At 46.1% G+C, this 20444-nt stretch overlaps 1 protein-coding gene across 1 annotated transcript in view; it reads right to left on the reverse strand.

The window, feature by feature from the left end:
- Window positions 1-20444, reverse strand: part of CNBD2 (cyclic nucleotide binding domain containing 2) — a 162966-nt gene that overhangs the window by 71878 nt on the left and 70644 nt on the right. Inside the window, exons 5-6 of the mRNA XM_033944929.1 lie at window positions 13579-13717; window positions 1312-1420 (exon numbers count right to left, since the gene is read on the reverse strand). Of these exons, the coding sequence (XP_033800820.1) occupies window positions 1312-1420; window positions 13579-13717 (248 nt within the window). The remainder of the gene's footprint in view (window positions 1-1311; window positions 1421-13578; window positions 13718-20444) is intronic.

The following is a 20444-nucleotide window of genomic DNA, read 5'->3' on the forward strand; positions in this document are numbered from 1 at the left end:
AGTATGGTGTTGGAGAGGGTTGATAGAAGGAGAAATGTTAGGCATTGGGCTGGTGGGGAGGGGTAAAAGATGCTGTATGAGAGCCAGGGGATGAGAGAGAAATGTTGGACTTGGCAGTAGAGGGGGTAGGAGAGATATGCCTTTGAACTCTCTCTTTCTTTCTTTTCCCCCTCCCTTTGCAATAAGGGAAGGAATGAGAGAGAGAGAGATGGTGAACAGTGAGAGAGAGACATGTTGTACATGGAGGTGGAAGAGACAAAGGAAGAAATGCAGAAGACAGGAAAAGTAGAATAAAGAGAAACTGGAACCAACATGATGAAAAAATAAATCTCCAGACAACAAATGTAAAAAAAAGCATTTCACTTTGAATTTATTGACTGAAATACATTACGTTAGCTTTGGGAAATCTGTATAGCAGATGCCTTTGTATTGTGTTCAAAGCAAAACAAAAAAGTCACCAAACAGAATTCCATAGTGGAGAGAAAAAGAGTGTCAGGTCCCCACCACAATTTCTTTCTGTGTATTATTTGAGATGACATACTACTGCACCTAATGTACAAATTAATTTGACGAAGAACTTGGAATAAGACTTGGAATCAAGATCATCATTTCCACAGTTTTTGTGTTTGTATTGTGTTCAACAGAAAAGGAACCAGACTATGAACCGAACCTTGTGGCACACCACTAGTAACATCCCTTATTTACCACTACTATTTTTTGTAATGAACAATAAGCTCTGAATTTGTTGCCTGCTGGCTTGATTGTAGCAATGCAATAATGTCTCCCTGCTTTTTGACTGACTTCCATGCAACACCTTTCCTTGCATTTGCTTTCTCCTTTCCTATTATATTTAAGTTCCTTTCTGTTTTATTGATTCTATTGTTTTTTGTAAACCACTTTGATAGAATTTCTGCTTAGCAGTATATCAAGACGGATAATTCTCATATGTGAGGTACAAATGATGGGATAGCTTTGCTGAGCAGTTCAAAACCCCTCACCTCTTCAGCTTCTAAAGAAAGCTGGTGTCACTGGATCATAGTAATCAGTGAATCAAGGATAAGATTGTAATCGATCAATTTGTGTGGAATAGTAACTACTAAGCAATGACTAAAAATCCCTAACTCCTTTTCCCAAAGTCTTTCCCTCCCACTTTATGGGGCTGTGAACACTTTCTTTGCAGCATCTCCAATCCAAGCTGACTAAGGGACTGGAAGATCCAACTGGAAGATTGAATAGAAACCTTCTCCATGGCAGTATACAACACTATGGCAGCCCAAGAACAAGCTTGCCTTAAGATTTGATTATACTCACTGGGTTTCGGAATTTGAGAAGAGATGGGACTATCTGCCTGATGACTGAGCCACTTGTGGTATGATGGGCAGGTAGTGAGATCAACCAGTCGTAAAAGTTCACAGCTCCCCTGTGAGCAAAACCAACAAAATGTGCCATTAGTAATTAACTAACAATCCATGAGGGAGTTGCATTCTTTTTAAACAAAAAAAAGGCATTTTTAATGTTTCTTTTCTTTTTCTAAATGAAATGAAGGAAATGGAAATGAAATTTTGTTCATTTTGTTTTTGTTATGTTTACAACCTCCTCCCTAACTAAAACAACTCCCCTCCCCCCAGACTTACCCCACTGTCGACATCCTACCCATTTGTAGGATTCAAAGATGCAAGAACAATCCCCAGTTGCTCCTGCCCCACCATTGTAGTGCTCCAAAATGCTGCCTTGCTGCCATTTTTCTGTATTTTCCCTTTAAAAACAATGCTGCCCAGAAGTGCTTCGTTCAAAAGAAGTCTCTTTTTTTTTTCTCCCCCCAATCATTTTTATTAATTTTTTCAGATTTACAAAATCAAGCAGTACAACACACCAACCATAATGAACAAGACAAAAAGCAGAAACAGTCAGGTCATTTGCGTCTTCCTTCACGAAGACCCATAGAAACCAATCCCCCCTACCCACCAGAATCCCCCACCCCCACCCCACACACTCCAGTGTCAAAAGTTCAATAAAGAACTACGAGCTCTCGGGGACAATCCCTCCCAAACGGGAGCCCATATTCTCCTAAATTTCCTCCAGGGCCCAGGACCTCCCCTCCGAACATCCAGATACAGTGGCGTACCTAGGGGGGGGGCGTGGGGGGCGGGCCGCCCCGGGTACCAGCCCTAAGGGGGTGTTCCCGGCCTTGCCGTTCAGTCCCCCGCCACCCCCGAAGGACCGCTCGCCCCCCTGGCCTCCCCGCACCACCTATGAACAGCCGCAGCAGGATCGCGAAGTCAGCGTCAGCATCCCTGCGCTGCTTCCTGCGCCGCGATCCCGCCCCTCCTCTGACGTCAGAGGAGGGGCGGGACCGTGGCGCAGGAAGCAGCGCAGGGATCGCTGACGCTGACTTCGCGATCCTGCTGCGGCTGTTCATAGGTGGTGCGGGGAGGCCAGGGGGGCGAGCGGTCCTTCGGGGTGGGTCGGGGCATCAGGCCTTCAGGGTGGGGCGGGCGGGCAGGCAAGCAGGCTTTCAAGGGGGAGGGGGGTGACAGGCAGGCAGGCAGGCCTTCAAGGGGGGACAGGCCTTCGGGGGGGGGTGCAGACCTTCAAGGGGGGCAGGCCTTCAAGGGGGGCAGGCAGGCCTTCAGGGGGGTGCAGGCCTTCGGGGGGGGTGTAGGCCTTTGGGGGGGTGCAGACCTTCAAGGGGGTGCAGGCCTTCAAGGGGGGAAAGGCAGGCAGGCCTTCAAGGGGGGGACAGGCCTACAAGGGGGGGGGACAGGCCTTCAAGGGGGGTGCAGGCCTTCAAGGGGGAGACAGGCCTTCAAGGGGGGGAAAGGCAGGCAGGCAGGCCTTAAAGGGGGGACAGGCCTTCAAGGGGGGGACAGGCCTTCGGGGGGGTGCAGGCCTTCGGGGGGTGCAGACCTTCAAGGGGGGGACAGGCAGGCAGGCCTTCAAGGGGGGGACAGGCCTACAAGGGGAAGGGACAGGCCTTCAAGGGGGGTGCAGGCCTTCAAGGTGGGACAGGCAGACCTTTAAGGGGGGACAGGCCTTTGGGGGGGACCATGATTTAGAAGTACACGGAGGGAAGGGGGTGTTCAAAGAGACATGCATATGCCAAACTTTGGGGGGGGGAAGAAATAATGGGTCTGAAAATAGAGGAGAGGGAGAGAGATGATGGACCATGGGATTTAGGGAGGGAAGGAACAGAAAGGGAGAGAAATTGGACACAAGGGATGGTGTGGAGGAGGGATAGAGATACTGGATAGGAGGGTAATTAGGAAAAGAAAGGGAGAGATGGTGGACTCTGGGATGGTGGGGAAGGAGGGAGAGATGCCGGATGAAAGGGTATTTAAGAAAAGGTGGATCTGTGGAGGGAGATGAAAAAAAGGAAAGATACCAGACTTCCTGGGAAGGGAAGGGAAATGGAAAGGGAGGACAGAGTTGGCAGATGGATGGTTAGCATGCAGAAAGAAGGAGACCCTGGCAAGCAAGTTATCAGAAGAAAACCAGAGCCTTGGACCAACAAGATTTGAAATATAACCAGACAACAAAAGGTAGAAAAATTAATTTTATTTTCTGTTTTGTGATTATAACATGTCAGATTTGAAATGTGTATCCTGCCAGAGCTGGTGTTGGACTGCAAACGTGAGCTAGGATTTAACAGAAAGAGGAAAAGTCCTTTTTGTTTCTTTATTTTATTTACACCACAGCGCCAGTGTGGTTAGGAGAAGCCAAAGGGGGTGAAAAAGCTATAAAACCCACCAGGAGTTTTGAAAAAAATCACCCAACTGGGCAGGAAAATCGAATTGAAAAACCAATTCAATAGGGCTGAATCGAATCAAAATTTTTTTTTCCTGTATCTGGCAGCATTAGTTTGCGCTACTGTCTTAGACTTTAGGACCTGGGATTGGGGAGAGATGGCATCCTCAGTACTTCTTATTTTAATGTATTTTTTTTCTGGGAACTTATCAGTGTTGCAGTGTTGCAGCTCGAATGGCTAGGAGGTTGTCGAACAGTTTTTTTCTTTTGACGTTTTTGGTTGGAGGGTACCACAAACGTCAAAAGAAAAAAACTGTTCGACAACCTCCTAGCCATTCGAGCTGCAACACTCGACCCCCAACTCTACAACCAATTGATATCAACCACAGAGTGCAAAACCTTCAAAAAGAAATAAAAACCCTTCTATTCAAAAAACACATAAAACCGAACTAACACAATCAGAACTGTCCCAAGCATCACCTGCAACTACTCCATATGTACTTCTAATGTCATGACAATTTAGACATAATTTATGTTATGTTATGTTGGGAATAATGGTTACATATATGAGGTTCAATAAAAGAAAATTTTCACTGCCTGTTTCTATTCTGACCATTTATTCCATTTCATGGTTATTGCAAAAAAAAAAAAAAAATTTTTACATGGGGGGGGGGGGGGGGTGTCAAAAAATGATGGGCCCCGGGTGCCACATACCCTAGGTACGCCACTGTCCAGATATTCAAATTTTAACAAAGTAAACAATTCATTTCTCTACATAGCCTTCTTCACTCGGCCCCCGCACTGTTGCCAGCGGGGAACCGAGGCAGCGAGAGCCTGTAGGAGAGGAGCGTGCGAGCCCAGCTCCGCCCCTCTCCCGAAGCCGACTAAAGCCGCCGCACCCCCGGAGAGCGGCCTTCTTCACTCGGCCCCCGCACTGTTGCCAGCGGGGAACCGAGGCAGCGAGAGCCTGTAGGAGAGGAGCGTGCGAGCCCAGCTCCGCCCCTCTCCCGAAGCCGACTAAAGCCGCCGCACCCCCGGAGAGCGGCCTTCTTCACTCGGCCCCCGCACTGTTGCCAGCGGGGAACCGAGGCAGCGAGAGCCTGTAGGAGAGGAGCGTGCGAGCCCAGCTCCGCCCCTCTCCCGAAGCCGACTAAAGCCGCCGCACCCCCGGAGAGCGGCCTTCTTCACTCGGCCCCCGCACTGTTGCCAGCGGGGAACCGAGGCAGCGAGAGCCTGTAGGAGAGGAGCGTGCGAGCCCAGCTCCGCCCCTCTCCCGAAGCCGACTAAAGCCGCCGCACCCCCGGAGAGCGGCCTTCTTCACTCGGCCCCCGCACTGTTGCCAGCGGGGAACCGAGGCAGCGAGAGCCTGTAGGAGAGGAGCGTGCGAGCCCAGCTCCGCCCCTCTCCCGAAGCCGACTAAAGCCGCCGCACCCCCGGAGAGCGGCCTTCTTCACTCGGCCCCCGCACTGTTGCCAGCGGGGAACCGAGGCAGCGAGAGCCTGTAGGAGAGGAGCGTGCGAGCCCAGCTCCGCCCCTCTCCCGAAGCCGACTAAAGCCGCCGCACCCCCGGAGAGCGGCCTTCTTCACTCGGCCCCCGCACTGTTGCCAGCGGGAAACCGAGGCAGCGAGAGCCTGTAGGAGAGGAGCGTGCGAGCCCAGCTCCGCCCCTCTCCCGAAGCCGACTAAAGCCGCCGCACCCCCGGAGAGCGGCCTTCTTCACTCGGCCCCCGCACTGTTGCCAGCGGGGAACCGAGGCAGCGAGAGCCTGTAGGAGAGGAGCGTGCGAGCCCAGCTCCGCCCCTCTCCCGAAGCCGACTAAAGCCGCCGCACCCCCGGAGAGCGGCCTTCTTCACTCGGCCCCCGCACTGTTGCCAGCGGGGAACCGAGGCAGCGAGAGCCTGTAGGAGAGGAGCGTGCGAGCCCAGCTCCGCCCCTCTCCCGAAGCCGACTAAAGCCGCCGCACCCCCGGAGAGCGGCCTTCTTCACTCGGCCCCCGCACTGTTGCCAGCGGGAAACCGAGGCAGCGAGAGCCTGTAGGAGAGGAGCGTGCGAGCCCAGCTCCGCCCCTCTCCCGAAGCCGACTAAAGCCGCCGCACCCCCGGAGAGCGGCCTTCTTCACTCGGCCCCCGCACTGTTGCCAGCGGGGAACCGAGGCAGCGAGAGCCTGTAGGAGAGGAGCGTGCGAGCCCAGCTCCGCCCCTCTCCCGAAGCCGACTAAAGCCGCCGCACCCCCGGAGAGCGGCCTTCTTCACTCGGCCCCCGCACTGTTGCCAGCGGGAAACCGAGGCAGCGAGAGCCTGTAGGAGAGGAGCGTGCGAGCCCAGCTCCGCCCCTCTCCCGAAGCCGACTAAAGCCGCCGCACCAACGGCGTGCAGCCGTTCGGCGTGCCGTCGAAGGCGCACGTCCAAGGCGCGTACGCCTTAGCACGCGCCTTTGCAAGCGACTGCGAGCGACGCCAATCAGTCCGACCCCCCCAACTGGATCACAGCAATACATAGTGTTATTTACATAGCACCGCCTCATCCGTTAGAACTCAGAAAAGTTAACACTGTACTGCACTGCCTTATTGTTCACTGTATTACCTACTGTTTACCTATTGTTTACTGTATTACCTACTGTTTACATTGTTTACATTGTACTGTACTGCCTACTGCACCGCGCGCACACGCTTAAATTGCTCAGCCTGTTTAACTTTACATCGACCTATTGCATTGCTGCAACCTACTTAACTTTGTACTGTCTAATGCACCGCTGTAACCTGCACAACTCTGTACTGCCTTTTGCACCGCTGTAACCGGCTCAGCTTTATATCGTCCACTGCGCCGCTGAAACCTGCCAAACTTTGCAGCACACCCCTCCCCTCTGCCCCCCTCCGACTACTACCATACCCCACGCTCTTCCCCCCCCACGAGCGTGTCACCATGGCAAGGTTAAACACCCCTCAATGCGTAGCACTACTCCTACTATACCTCATCACCCTCAGGATCTGCTCTGCTGACCCATCACACACAACCACCATCCCTGTCCACTTCTCCCTATATCGCCCTTCAAAACCCAAAGTACCCTCGCTCACACCCCACACCCCACATTCTCACCTAATACGGCTCCCAAACTCTCCACCCCCCCGCAAACCCACCAAACCCGGCTCAAAAAAACCTAGAACACTAAAAAAACTGGCCTACTCCCACTATGCCCCAGCCAACCACCCAAACCACCAGAACCTACTAGGCTTTTACCTAAACATTCGATCCATGAGGAACAAAGCCATTCTAATCAGAGACTGGCTGACGGATACCAACCCTGACTTCATCCTACTCACCGAAACCTGGCTACTATCAGACAAGGATATTATAATCAAAGACTGCCTACCCGCAGGATACAAGATCCTCTCCCTGGCCAGAACTCGGGGAAGAGGAGGAGGCCTAGCAATAATCTTCAGAGACCAGCTTAATTGTACGACACTCAACACCAAATCCTCTCCCAACGCAGAAATATTAGCCATCTCACTCACCTCTAAATCCCTTGCCTCCTCGCTAACTATCACTCTATTCTACATCCCACCCCAAAAATGGTCCCTAGCCAAAGAGGACCTCGCTGACTCCTTATTAACTAATTATCTAACAAGTCCTTACAACCTTCTATGCGGAGACATCAACATCCACCTTGAGCAAGCGGACCAACCAGAAGTTGCCGACTTCTGGTCACTCACCTCCCAACTAGGTTTCTTCAAACCCCCCCCAACCAAAACTCACAAAAAGGGTCATCAGCTAGACCTGGTCACATTCTCCTCCAACGAACCGACCGACCCAAAAATATACTGGAAACAAGCCAACTGGACAGACTCCCTATGGTCTGACCACAGACTATGCGACTTTTCCTTGGGCTACCAACAAAAACATTCAAGAAACAACAAAACAAGAAACATCACAACCCACACCACTAGAGGAAAGATAGACCCAGAGGAATTCTGGTCTCGCTATGACACCCACATAAAACAAGACGAAGAAATAGATCAACTCATGTCCACCTGGATCATCGACAGCACTAACATTTTAAATGAAATAGCCCCCTCAAAAACCCGCCACATCAGAACCACAAATCAGGAGGGATGGTTCGACACAGAGCTGTTACTGTTAAAGAGGGACCTCAGAAAGTCAGAAAGACTATGGATAAAGTCAGGAACCCAGGAACTCAGAACTGCCTGGAGACTCAAACTAAAAACCTACAAAAACCTTACCAAGGAAAAACGGAAAAAATTCTACTCACACTTAATTGGAAACATCACATCCAACAGCAGCAACCTCTTCAAACTCGTCAATAACCTTTACAACATTGAAACACTCACTAACAACCAGGAAGACTCAACACTAACAGCCAACACCCTAGCGGATTTCTTCAACTCCAAGATCCTAAAACTAAGATCAGCACTACCCACCAAGACCAACCCACTGGAGCTCTTTCCCATCCTCCCTGACATCGACATAGCTAAACCAGACCAAGGGTCTAGATCCGACCTAAACTGGAACCAATTTACCACAATCGACTGGAAAACCTTCAACAAATATTATAACAAATACACCAAATCCTTCTGCAAACTAGATACTTGCCCCCCAAATGTGATGAAAACGGCTCCGATCTACTTCAAAGCAAACATGCTACTATGGGTCAACTCCCTACTATCCGCAGGAAACTTCCCTCCAGAACAAGGACATATCTTAATAACCCCAATCATAAAAAACATAAAGGACTCTTCCAACGCACCTTCCAATTACAGACCAATAGCTAACATACCACTATTCACCAAAATCGCGGAAGGGGCAGTAAAAGCAGAACTCTCCGCATACCTGGAAAAATTCAATATCCTAAGCGACAATCAATCGGGCTTCCGCACAGACCACAGCACAGAGACCATCATCGCCTCCTTACTAGACCACCTGCACATACTCTTCAGTCGGGGCACCAGCGCCCTGATCTTACAATTTGATCTAAGCAGTGCGTTTGACCTAGTTGACCACACTATTCTCCTGGAATGCTTGGCCCACATTGGAATCTCAGACCGGGTACTCAGCTGGTTCCAAGGGTTCCTACGAAACAGATCCTACAGGGTACACAAAAAGGACAACTTCTCCTACAGCTGGATGAACTCCTGCGGTGTACCACAAGGCTCCCCCTTATCCCCCACCCTGTTCAATATCTACCTCGCCTCCCTCAGTAACCTCCTTCACAAACTTAAGCTAAAATTCTTCATCTATGCAGATGACATCACAATTGTCATCCCTCTAACCAGTCTATCCCAGGATCTTCTCAACTACATAACTAGCATACTCAGCCAGATAGAACTCTGGATGCTCTCCTTCAAACTAAAGCTCAACCCAGACAAAACAAAATTCTTTCTAGCCACCCCCAAAGACAAAATCAAAGACACCACAATCCAGGTGAAAGGATGGGTTTTCCCACTCGAACAAACATTAAAAATACTAGGAGTCACGCTTGACAAACATCTATCCCTAGAAAACCACACCGACCTCATTGTCAAGAAAGGCCTTTCAGCACTCTGGAAACTCCGTACCATAAAGAAATATTTCGATGACACTGCATTTCGACTATTAGTTCAATCCTCTATCCTCAGCATACTGGATTACTGCAATATCATTTACCTAAGCTCCACGAAGAAAATCACCAGAAGACTAAAACTGATTCAAAACACAGCTGTCCGCCTCATTTTCGGCCTGAACAAATGGGAACACATCACCCCCTTCTACCACCAACTGCACTGGCTACCCTTCGATTCCCGAGTCCTCTTCAAGTTCGCCTGCATCTGTTACAAGACAGTATTTGGTCTCTCACCAAAATACCTCTCCCCACATTTCAATATGTATTGCACCAACAAGAAATCCCGCAGAATCCAGTTGTTTACCTTCCCCTCCATAAAATCATGCCAGCTCAAAAGATTCATCGACAAAACTTTCGCCTTCCAGGCGGCCAAGCTGAACCCTTGGCTAGCCCAAATGATGCTAGAGGCCCCGACCTACCTAGACTTCAGAAAACTTCTCAAAACACACCTCTTCCGCGAACAAGACCCTTAGTCCTTACTCCCCGCATACACTCCAACCCCCCCCACCCCCACCTCCCTCTCCCCCCCCCTCTTCTGATTTCCCACTCCCTCCATTTTATCCTCTAACCCAACTACGATAAACCTGTGACTCCTTCCGCGCTACCTGCAATTCCGATAAAATTTTTGTAAATCCGGGTTCAGACCGGATCCTAATGTAACGAATGTAAACCGCCTAGAACTCTCTGGGTATGGCGGGATATAAGAACCTAATAATAATAATAATAATAATAGTTAAGGTAGGCACATCAGTTGGCGCTCCAACAAAAGGATACATTTCCGAGCCAACAAAGAGACCTTTTGCAATAACATGTTGCCCCCTCTAGACAATCCCAAATGAGCCCCCTGAGAAAAAAGCAGAATATCTGCCCTCAAGGGAATCTGCTTGCGCAGAGCAGACTGCAGGTACAGTGCTACAAAAGACCAGAAGATTTGAATAAGGTCACATGACCAGAACATATGAAGCAAGCCTGCAGGGGTGGACTGACACCGAGCATGAGAGGCATATCCAGAAACATAAGCCCAGAATGGGGAGACATGCAGCCGCAGAAGAAACTTGAAGTGCTGCTCCTGCAGGACCACAGAACGAGTCAGTCGAGGAAGAGGTTTCATCAGAAGACGAATTCCCTGGCCCGTGATATGTTCAGATGGGGAGAGATCCTGGTTCCACACAGCTGCCACCACCTCAGGGTCCCAAGGGGCCATGAAGCAGCCCAAACTGACCTGATGGAAGGATAAACTAATCAGAGTCTGACTGGACAAAGTCAAAGTCTCACACACCACGTCCGCCCGTTCAATGTAGCATCCAGTGAGTGGAGATAATGAGACACCTGGCGGTAGAAAAGCCAATCCCTCCAAGCCTCCAAGAGACCCACCGCCTGTAGATCCTGGAAAGAACGAGGCACTCCCTCCTCTGACACAACATCATGCATATAGCAGAGACCACGAACCCTCCAGCGCTGTAAATATAGTTTGGAGGCATCAGGATCCAGGTACCGGTTACCCCACAGGGGCAACAGAACTGTGGAAGTAAAAGGCAAATGCATGTGTTTACACAACCATTGCCAACATTGTCTCATAGAACGCAGCAAGGGGTGAGTCCTGGTAGGAAAAATCTGGTGTGGACGCTTAGTGTGAAGATAATACAGCAACCATAATGAACATCAACTGCTGTTCAAGAGTGACAGGGATATAAAACTGAGTGTTCTTAATCCAGTCCACCAAGTGCCGAAGGAGACAGGCAATATTGTATCTCCTCAAGTCCGGAAGCGCCAGTCCACCCCGTCCCACAGGCAAAGATAATTGAGCAAGAGTCATTCTAGGTTTTCTATTATTCCAAAGAAATTTACGTAATACAGTGTGATACGTATTAATATCATTATTAGTCAAATACAATGGAAAGGTTTGCATCACATAGACCCACTTAGGGAACAAAACAATTTTGTAAAGAGCAATGCGACCCCATAAGGACAGAGGAAAATGAGCCCAAAGACTTAAGAGGTCCCTGGACCTGTTCAAAAGCACTGTGAAATTTTCCCTGTAGGCCCGGCATAGACCGCCAGTTATGTATACCCCCAAATATTTGAGTTTGTGTGCCACCTGTTGCAAAGGGAAAGAAACCGACCAATCCCTGTAAGCATACCCACTCTACCCTCAGACTTACCCAAGTTCAGCTCCAAACCAGACACCTTGCCATGGTCACCAACCAATTGAACACCCGGGGGAATAGACCGACCCAGTTGGGTCAACAAAAACAAAATATTGTCCACAAAGGAAGAATAGTCTCTTATTTTGGATAAAATGATCATTTTTGTGCTCTTTCCCTTATTAAATTTCAATATTCCAATGTTATCATGATAGAAGCTTAAATGAAGGATTTGAAATTCATTGTCATCTTCTTTCTACCTCTCTATATATTCCATTTCCTCATCATCAAATCTCCTTTATTTTTTGGCTTTAAAGTAGACCTTAAGAAGGATATTTTATAAGGGGGTGCCCAGTTAGATGCTTAGACAGGGACAAAGGGGCACTTTTTTGTTTGGGATTGCCCAAGTTCCTCCCCAACTATTCCACACTATCTAGGTCCCTCCTATGACATCTGACATACCTCTCTTCATCTCCCCCCCTGTGTCAATCATTTCTCTCATTCCTTCATCTTATCAAACATCTCTCTCCTTCCTTCCCTCTCAGTCCCACATGGTTTACAACATCTCTTTCCCTCCCCCATGATTTCCAGCACTTATCTCCTTCCCTTCCCCTTCAGCATCTCTCACCTTCCCTGCCTCTAGTGTTCTACATTCCACACACCCCATTCGCCAGGTTCTCCAGCATCACTCTCAGTCCCCTATTTTACAATATCTCTACCTCCCCATGGTCTAGCATCTCTTTCCTCCCCTCTCCCCTCAACATCTCTACCCTTCCCACCCCTTCATCATCTGTCTCCATCACTTCTCTCTCCCCTTCCCCCACCTGTGCTATCCAGCATACTACCATCCACCATGGTCTCCAGCATCTCTCTCCTTCTCTTGCTCTCAACCCCCTAAGGTCTCCAGCATCTCCCCTGCCCTCTCTGTCAGTGAAGATATAAAGAATTATGTTGGGGGGGGACACACGCAACGGGCATGATGCGGTGATGTTGGGCACCTCCTAACCTCACTATACTGCTGCTTCCCTTGTATGGTGGTGTCAATAGAGAGAGATCCTTTTCCACCATTATCATAATAGCAACAGTTCTAGAACAAATTTTCCCAGATCTGCCCACCAAAATTCTGGTAGCTTTACATAATTCAGATGTGACCGGTTTTGTTTGTACAATTTTATTAACTTAGGTGATTTAGGATTTATAGGAATATTTGCAAATCAGGAAAATTTGATGTGCTCAGTAATTGAAAATTGCTTATGTACATCAAATATATATGTGGTTACCTGTCAAATTTTATATTGTTTTCAAGGTTCTGGTATTAATTCTTAAAGTCATTCATTATAAGATCCCTTAGTATCTAACACAATTGATGAAGCTTTATCAGCCATCTAGATCATTAAGATCAGAGGGAAAATTATGACTATCAACAGATAGATTAGTGAATGTACATTATGCCAATATGAGAACATCTATAATATCAGTTGAAGATGCTTTATTATGGAATAATCTAACAGAACAGCTGAGGATGCTTTCTGATATTCAAAAATTTAAGAAACTATTGAAAACAACTTTGTGGAAGTATTCTCTTGATTGATCTAGGATATCGATTAAAGATGTTTCAGTTATGTTTGTTTACTTATTTGTATGTTGGTTACATGATGATTATGTTTGGATTTTTGGAAACCACTTAGGTCTAGGCAGGTTAAAAAAAATTTTAATTAAAAAAAAAAAAAAAAAGTGATTCTATGACTAGTCTCATTTTAAGTGGGTTCCAGCGTTCCACACCTGACAAATACAAAGATTTGAGTCTAGCTGTGAATGTTCCAGATTCATGACCTGGTTTGGTTTTTAGTAGATTAATCAAGCAATCACAGATATTCAAGATATAATTTAACTGATTAATTCATCCCTAGCTTTAGAGTAAAATAAAATAGCACCATACAAGAGTCAGGGAAGAATTTAACAAAGTCAGCTCTAAAGCCAAAAAAAAAGAATTAAAATCTGTTTTGAAGTATTCTGTCTGAAGACTGAATAATAGCTAGTTATCCCTGTGCTGGGGCTGGTCTGCAATGTATCTTACCTTGTTAACAAATGTTATGCTGTTTGTCTCCTTTGTATCCCAGATGATCACCTGGCCATGGTGGAACTTTTCCACTTTACATCTCTCAGAAATCATCTCAATTAATGAATCGGGCCAAGTTGAAAAGAGATCTAGCGTCCTGGGGGGTAACAATTGGAGATGCAGCTTAATATTTCTATTCACCAGGAAGTTAACAGAATAGTATAGATTCTGCTCATCTTCTTTCACTACAAATTTATCTGCTCTACAACTAACACGTTGGCTGATGTAAATAATTCAGTTTGTTCTAAAGGAAATCCTGGGAATCGCAGCCATCTGTTGCACAGCTTTTAGTATGCTCAATACAACACATTGGAAAACATGGGGTTAACCATAGTACTGCTCCATGTGCCTAGTAAACATTATGAATAACAGGCATAGGGGGCAATTATATAACATGGTACCAACATCTAGGCACCATATCTGAAAAGGTAGTGAGCCTGTTCTTAAGTTCTTATGTTCTTATAGAACACTAGCATAAAACATGCATTTGTGCACCTAAATGAAAGCACATTCATGCCAAGTTTATAGCTGGCAGAAACGTGCACGTACAAATTCAGCATTTATGTGCATAACTTCCAGTATTCTATAAATTGCCCACATAAATGCTGGCCCTGCCTATGGCATACCTATGCCACTCCCCTGCAAATACCTTAAGAACATAAGAATTGCCGCTGCTGGGTCAGACCAGTGGTCCATCACGCCCAGCAGTCTGCTCCCACGGTGGCCCCTAGGTCAAAGATCAGTGCCCTAACTGAGACCAGCCCTACCTGCGTATGTTCCGGTTCAGCAGGAACTCATCTAACTTTGTCTTGAATCCCTGGAGGTTGTTTTCCCCTATAACAGCCTCCAGAAGAGCGTTCCAGTTTTCTACCACTCTCTGGGTAAAGAACTTCCTTATGTTTTTACGGAATCTATCCCCTCTCGTTCTCCCTACCTTGGAGAGGGTGAACAACCTGTCTTTATCTACGAAGTCTATTCCCTTCAATATCTTGAATGTTTAATATAATATAATATAATCTAGTATTTGTGAGTCACGCATACCTAAACACGCTCTAGGTGACTTGAGGAAAGGAAGGGGGAAAAGGGTTAGGATGGAAGGAGCAGAGGGGACAGGAAACATAAACTTAGGCAGATTGAATTAAGAAGGCAGGTGCTTAAGAAGATCTTAGAAGAATTAACTGTCAAAGAGTGAAGTTTTCAGTTTCTTTCGGAATCGGGTATGGTTGGTTTCCGTTCTTATAGTCTCTGTGAGATTGTTCAAAATTTTGACTCCGAGGAAGGTGAACATGGACTGGAAGATTATTCTGTACTTGAGATTTTTTGTCGAAGGGAGGTTCAGCTGGATCTTATTGAGAATTCTGTGTGAGCTGGGCCATGCGTCAGTTAAAAGTTTGATGAGTGGGACTGCTGAGTTGCCGTAGATGATGTGATGCATGATACTGGCTGTTTTGAATTTTATACGGGCTGCAATGCGTAGCCAGTGGAGTTGTTTGCAGTTGGTTGAGATGGAATCATATTTTTTTCAGACTGAAGATGAGTCTTACTGCAGTGTTTTGAATAAGTTGCATTTTGTGGGTGAGGGTGGTATTAATTCCCAGGTAGGCGGAATTGCAGTAGACCAGTTGGGATAGAATCATCATCTGGCAATGATGGCAAAGAGATGCTGGTGGAAGTATGGCCTGATGAGTCTTAGTTATTTCATGATAACGAGGGCTTTATTTCAAAGATGGGATACTTGAGGTTCCATGGATTATGTGGAGTCTAGTATACACAATATAACAACTGGGTGAAATTCAAACAGAAAAAGTTCCCAAAAGACTAGAGTCTAGTATACAGCCAAGAATTTTAGAGAACATAACATAAGAACATAAGCAGTGCCTCTACTGGGTCAGACCCGAGGTCCATCGTACCCAGCAGTCCGCTCACGCGGTGGCCCAACAGGTCCAGGACCTGTGCAGTAGCCCTCTATCTATACCCCTCTATCCCTTTTTCCAGCAGGAAATTGTCCAATCCTTTCTTGAACTCCAGTACCATACTCTGTCCTATTACGTCTTCTGGAAGAGCATTCCAGGTGTCCACCACACGCTGGGTAAAGAAAAACTTCCTAGCATTCGTTCTGAATCTGTCTCCTTCCAACTTTTCCGAATGCCCTCTTGTTCTTTTATGTTTTGAAAGTTTGAAGAATATGTCCCTCTCTACTCTCTCTATGCCCTTCATGATCTTGTAGGTCTCTATCATGTCTCCTCTGAGTCTCCGCTTTTCCAGGGAGAAGAGCCCCAGTCTCTCCAATCTTTCAGTGTATGAAAGGTTTTCCATGCCCTTAATCATTCGTGTCACTCTCCTCTGGACCCTCTCAAGTATTGCCATATCCTTCTTAAGGTACGGTGACCAATACTGAACACAGTACTCCAGATGCGGGCGCACCATTGCCCGATACAATGGCAGTATGACTTCTCTCGTTCTGGTCGTAATACCCTTCTTAATAATACCCAACATTCTGTTTGCTTTCTTCGCGGCTGCTGCGCATTGTGCTGTTGACTTCGTTGTTGTGTCCACCAGTACACCCAAATCTCTTTCAAGGCTTCTTCTCTCTAACACTAATCCCCCCATTTGGTAGCTGAACATCTGGTTTTTTCTCCCTAAATGCATGACCTTGCATTTCCCCACATTGAAGTCCATCTGCCATTTATTCGCCCACTCCTCCAGTTTGCTTAGGTCCCTTTGTAGGCCCTCACACTCTTCCGCACTTCTAACCCTTCTACAGAGTTTAGTGTCATCTGCAAATTTGATAACTTCACACTTCGTCCCCATTTCCAGGTCATTGATAAATACATTGAACAGCAGCGGTCCGAGTACAGAGGTTTTTTCTACAGTAAGTATGCTGCCCGATTGGAGCGTGATGTTTGTTGGCACTGTTTGTTGGGCATTGTGGAAATAAAGGACCTTGGTTTTGGCGACATTTAGTTTTAATTTTTGAGCGGTTGCCCATATTTGGATTTTTCCTATATTATCAGAGGTTTTCTTGGGAGTGTTAGCTTGATTTTCTGCCACTGGTATGAGAAGTAATATGTCATCTGCGTATGACATTATACTCTCATCTTCAAGTTGGATGTCTCCAAGTGAGCTCATGAACATGTTGAAGAGAACAGGTGAGAGCAGTGATCCTGCGGAACTCCACAGAAGGCCATCCAGGTGTTGGAGTAAAAGTCATCTTTTTTGACAGTTCATGAGGAAGTCTTTGAACCAGCGCAGTACCGTATCTGTTGCACCTATCTCAGAGAGTTTTGTGAGGAGTAATTGATGATCAACTGAGTCAAATGCTGCGGATATGTCGAATTGAAGGAGAATGGCCTGATGGCCTATACTTAACAGTTGTTTGATTTTGGTTAGTAAGGTCAAGATGAGGAGTTCCGTGCTGTGCTGCTGTCTGAAACCGAATTGTGTCTGATGAAGGCATAAATGTTGCTCTATGTATGGTGTTAGTTGTTTGCTTATGTGGGTTTCAAGAAGTTTGGAGAGAATGGGGATGCCAGCGATGGACCTGTAATTTGGGGGGTGGGGGGTGAGATCTGTGTTAGATGATTTAGGAATTGGGGTTAAAGCTATTTTCTATCTTGTCCCCTCTTAGTCTCCTCTTTTCAAGGGAGAAGAAGCTCAGGTTCCCTAATCTCTCACTGTACGGCAACTCCTCCAGCCTCTTAAGCATTTTAGTCGCTCTTCTCTGGACCCTTTCGAGTAGTACCTTGTCCTTCTTCATGTACAGCGACCAGTGCTGGACGTAGTATTCCAGGTGAGGGCGTACCATGGCCCAGTACAGTGTCATGAAACCTTCTCCGATCTGTTCGTGATCCCCTTCTTAATCATTCCTAGCATTCTGTTTGCATTGCGCGGATGGCTTCATCGACTTGTTGACCAGTACTCCCAAGTCTCTTTCCTGGGCGGTCTCTCCAAGCACCACCCCAAACATCCTGTATTCGTACAAGATTTTTGTTACCAACATGCATCACCTTACACTTATCCACGTTGAACCTCATTTGCCATATCGCGGCCAATTTCTCGAGCGTGTCTATGTCATGTTGCAGGTCTTCGCAATCCTCCTGCGTCTTCACTACTCTGAATAACTTTGTATCGTCAGCAAACTTAATCACCTCACTTGTCGTACCAATTTCCAGATTGCTTATAAATATGTTGAAGAGCACGGGTCCAAGCACCGTACCTTGCGGCACTCCACTGGTGACGCTTTTCCAGTCCGAGTATTGTCCATTTACCCCCCACTCTCTGTTTCCTATCTACCAGCCAGTTTTTAATCCACGTGAGTATTTCACCCTCGATTCCATGGCTCGCAATTTTTTGAAGTAGTCGTTCATGCAGAACCTTGTCGAACGCCTTCTGAAAATCCAGATATAGAATGTCGACCGGGTCACCCTTGTCTATCTGCCTGTTTACTCCCTTGAAGAAGTGCAGCAAGTTTGTCAAGCAAGATTTTCCTTTGCTGAAGGCATGCTGGCTGGTCCTCAACAGATCGTGTCTGTCAAGGTGATCAATGATGCAGTCCTTTATCAGTGCCTCTACCATCTTTCCAGGCCTGTAGTTTCCCGGATCACCCTTCGAACCTTTCTTGAAGATCAGCGTAACATTCGCCACCTTCCAGTCTTCTGGAATCCTTCCCGATTTGATCGACAGAATGGCTATCAGTTGAAGCAGTTCAGCTATAGTCCCTTTCAGTTCCTTGATTACCCTCGGATGGATACCATCTGGTCCCAGGGATTTAATATTTTTAAGCCTATCGATCTGCCGGCATACCTCTTCTAGACTGACCGTCAACCCTGTCAGTTTTCTGTCTTCGTTTCCTGCGTATAGCCTGTCAGCTTCCAGTATTCTTTTCGGTAAATACAGATGCAAAAAATGTGTTCAGTTTGTCGGCAATGGCTTTGTCCTCCTTTAGCACTCTCTTTATTTCATGGTCATCCAACAGCCCCACAGCTTCCTTCGCGGGTTGTTTCCCCTTAATATATCGAAAGAACGGCTTGAAGTTTTTTGCCTCCTTGGTTATTTTTTCCTCGTAGACTCTTTTGGCCCCTCTTACCGCCTTATAGCACCTGCTTTGATGCTGTTTGTGCTTTTTCCAGTTTTCATTTGTTTTTGACCTTTTCCATTCTTTAAACGAAATCTTCTTGACTCTGATCACTTCCTTCACCGCTACAGTGAGCCACACTGGTTCCTTGTTCTTTTTCCTCCTGGAACCCTTGTTGATACATGGTATATATAGATTTTGCACCTCGGTGACTGTGTCCTTAAAAAGGGACCATGCTCTAGCGTCCTTACACTGATTATCCTCTTCTTAATCTTCCCCACCATGAGTCTCATCCCTTCGAAATTCCATTTTTGGAAGTTCAGCACCATGATTGTCGTTCTGGATCAATGTTTCGCCCCTGTGTCCAGGTTGAAGCGAATCATATTGTGATCACTGTTGAACCTCATTTCAACTGTTTCCCAGCGTCCCCTCTACTTTTACACCTTGCGCCGGTCCTCGTAGTCCATTTAGAATTAAGTCCAGAATTGCAATTCCTCTTGTATTTTCCTTGACAAGTTGTTCCAGGAAGCAATCGCCTACAGCATCCAGGAACTTGGTCTCCCTACCGCAGCTGGAGGTGCCTAGGTTCCAGTCTATCTCCGAATAATTGAAATCACTCATGATAACTGCGTTGCCTCCCTTGCAGTTGCATTTAATCTCGTCTGTCATTTCTCCATCAATTTCTTTGGACTGCCCCGGGGGTTGGTAGTAGATGCCGATCTTCAGTTCTGTTCCAATTGTAACCTTGAATTTTGACCCATAGAGACTCTAACTTATTCTTTGAGTTCTCTCCGGTAGACTCAATTCTCTCTTTGATGTATAGGGCAATGCCCTTACTTTTTTGACCCATTCTGTCTCTGCGGTATAGCTTGTATCCCGGTAGTACAGTGTCCCAGAAATTTTCCTCGTTTCACCATGTTTCTGTGATGCTAATGATGTCAAGGTTATCTTTTTGTGCCATAGCTTCTAATTCAACAAAACAACATAAAAATCAAATGGTAATCTATTAGCAAAATAAACAAATCTTAAAGACCATTTGCAAATAATCAAAAATGAACACTGATTCTAAATTTACTAAATAAATAAAGCATAACCTTTAATTAAATTAATTTAAATTATTTTATTATATAATCTTTATTCATTTTTAATCTTTCAACAAGTGTACAAATTAATATCATACATATTCTTGAAAACATCACTTGTAAATCTATCAAGATAAACAACAATTGTATATATATATAAACCCATAACCCATCCCCCTTCCTATTATTATTAATAGTATACACAATAAAGTAAGAACCCTTCCCCCTCTCTATTATTCATGGTGTATATTTCAATAGAATAACTGGTGTTTAATCATCACAAAAAGATGTCAATGGCCCCCATATTTTAGAAAAGGACTTATAATTTCCATTTTGTACAGCTATTGATCTTTCCATTTTGAACATATGACATAATGAGTTCCACCAAAAGGTGAAATTAAGTTTACTGCAATCCTTCCAATTGTTGGTGATATGTTGAATAGCGACTCCAGTCATGATTAATAAAAATTTATTGTTAAATGATGATATCTGACTCTTTTTTCTCATAGCTGTTCCAAATAAAACTGTATCATAAGAAAATGCTACATGATTTTCCAATAAATAATTTACTTGATCCCAGATGGAATTCCAAAAGGCTAAAATATAGGGACAATAAAACAAAAGATGATCTAAAGTCCCTATTCAAAGATTACAATGCCAGCATCTAT

Source organism: Geotrypetes seraphini, chromosome 5, assembly GCF_902459505.1.
Source record: "Geotrypetes seraphini chromosome 5, aGeoSer1.1, whole genome shotgun sequence".
Classification (NCBI taxonomy): Eukaryota; Metazoa; Chordata; class Amphibia; order Gymnophiona; family Dermophiidae; genus Geotrypetes; species Geotrypetes seraphini.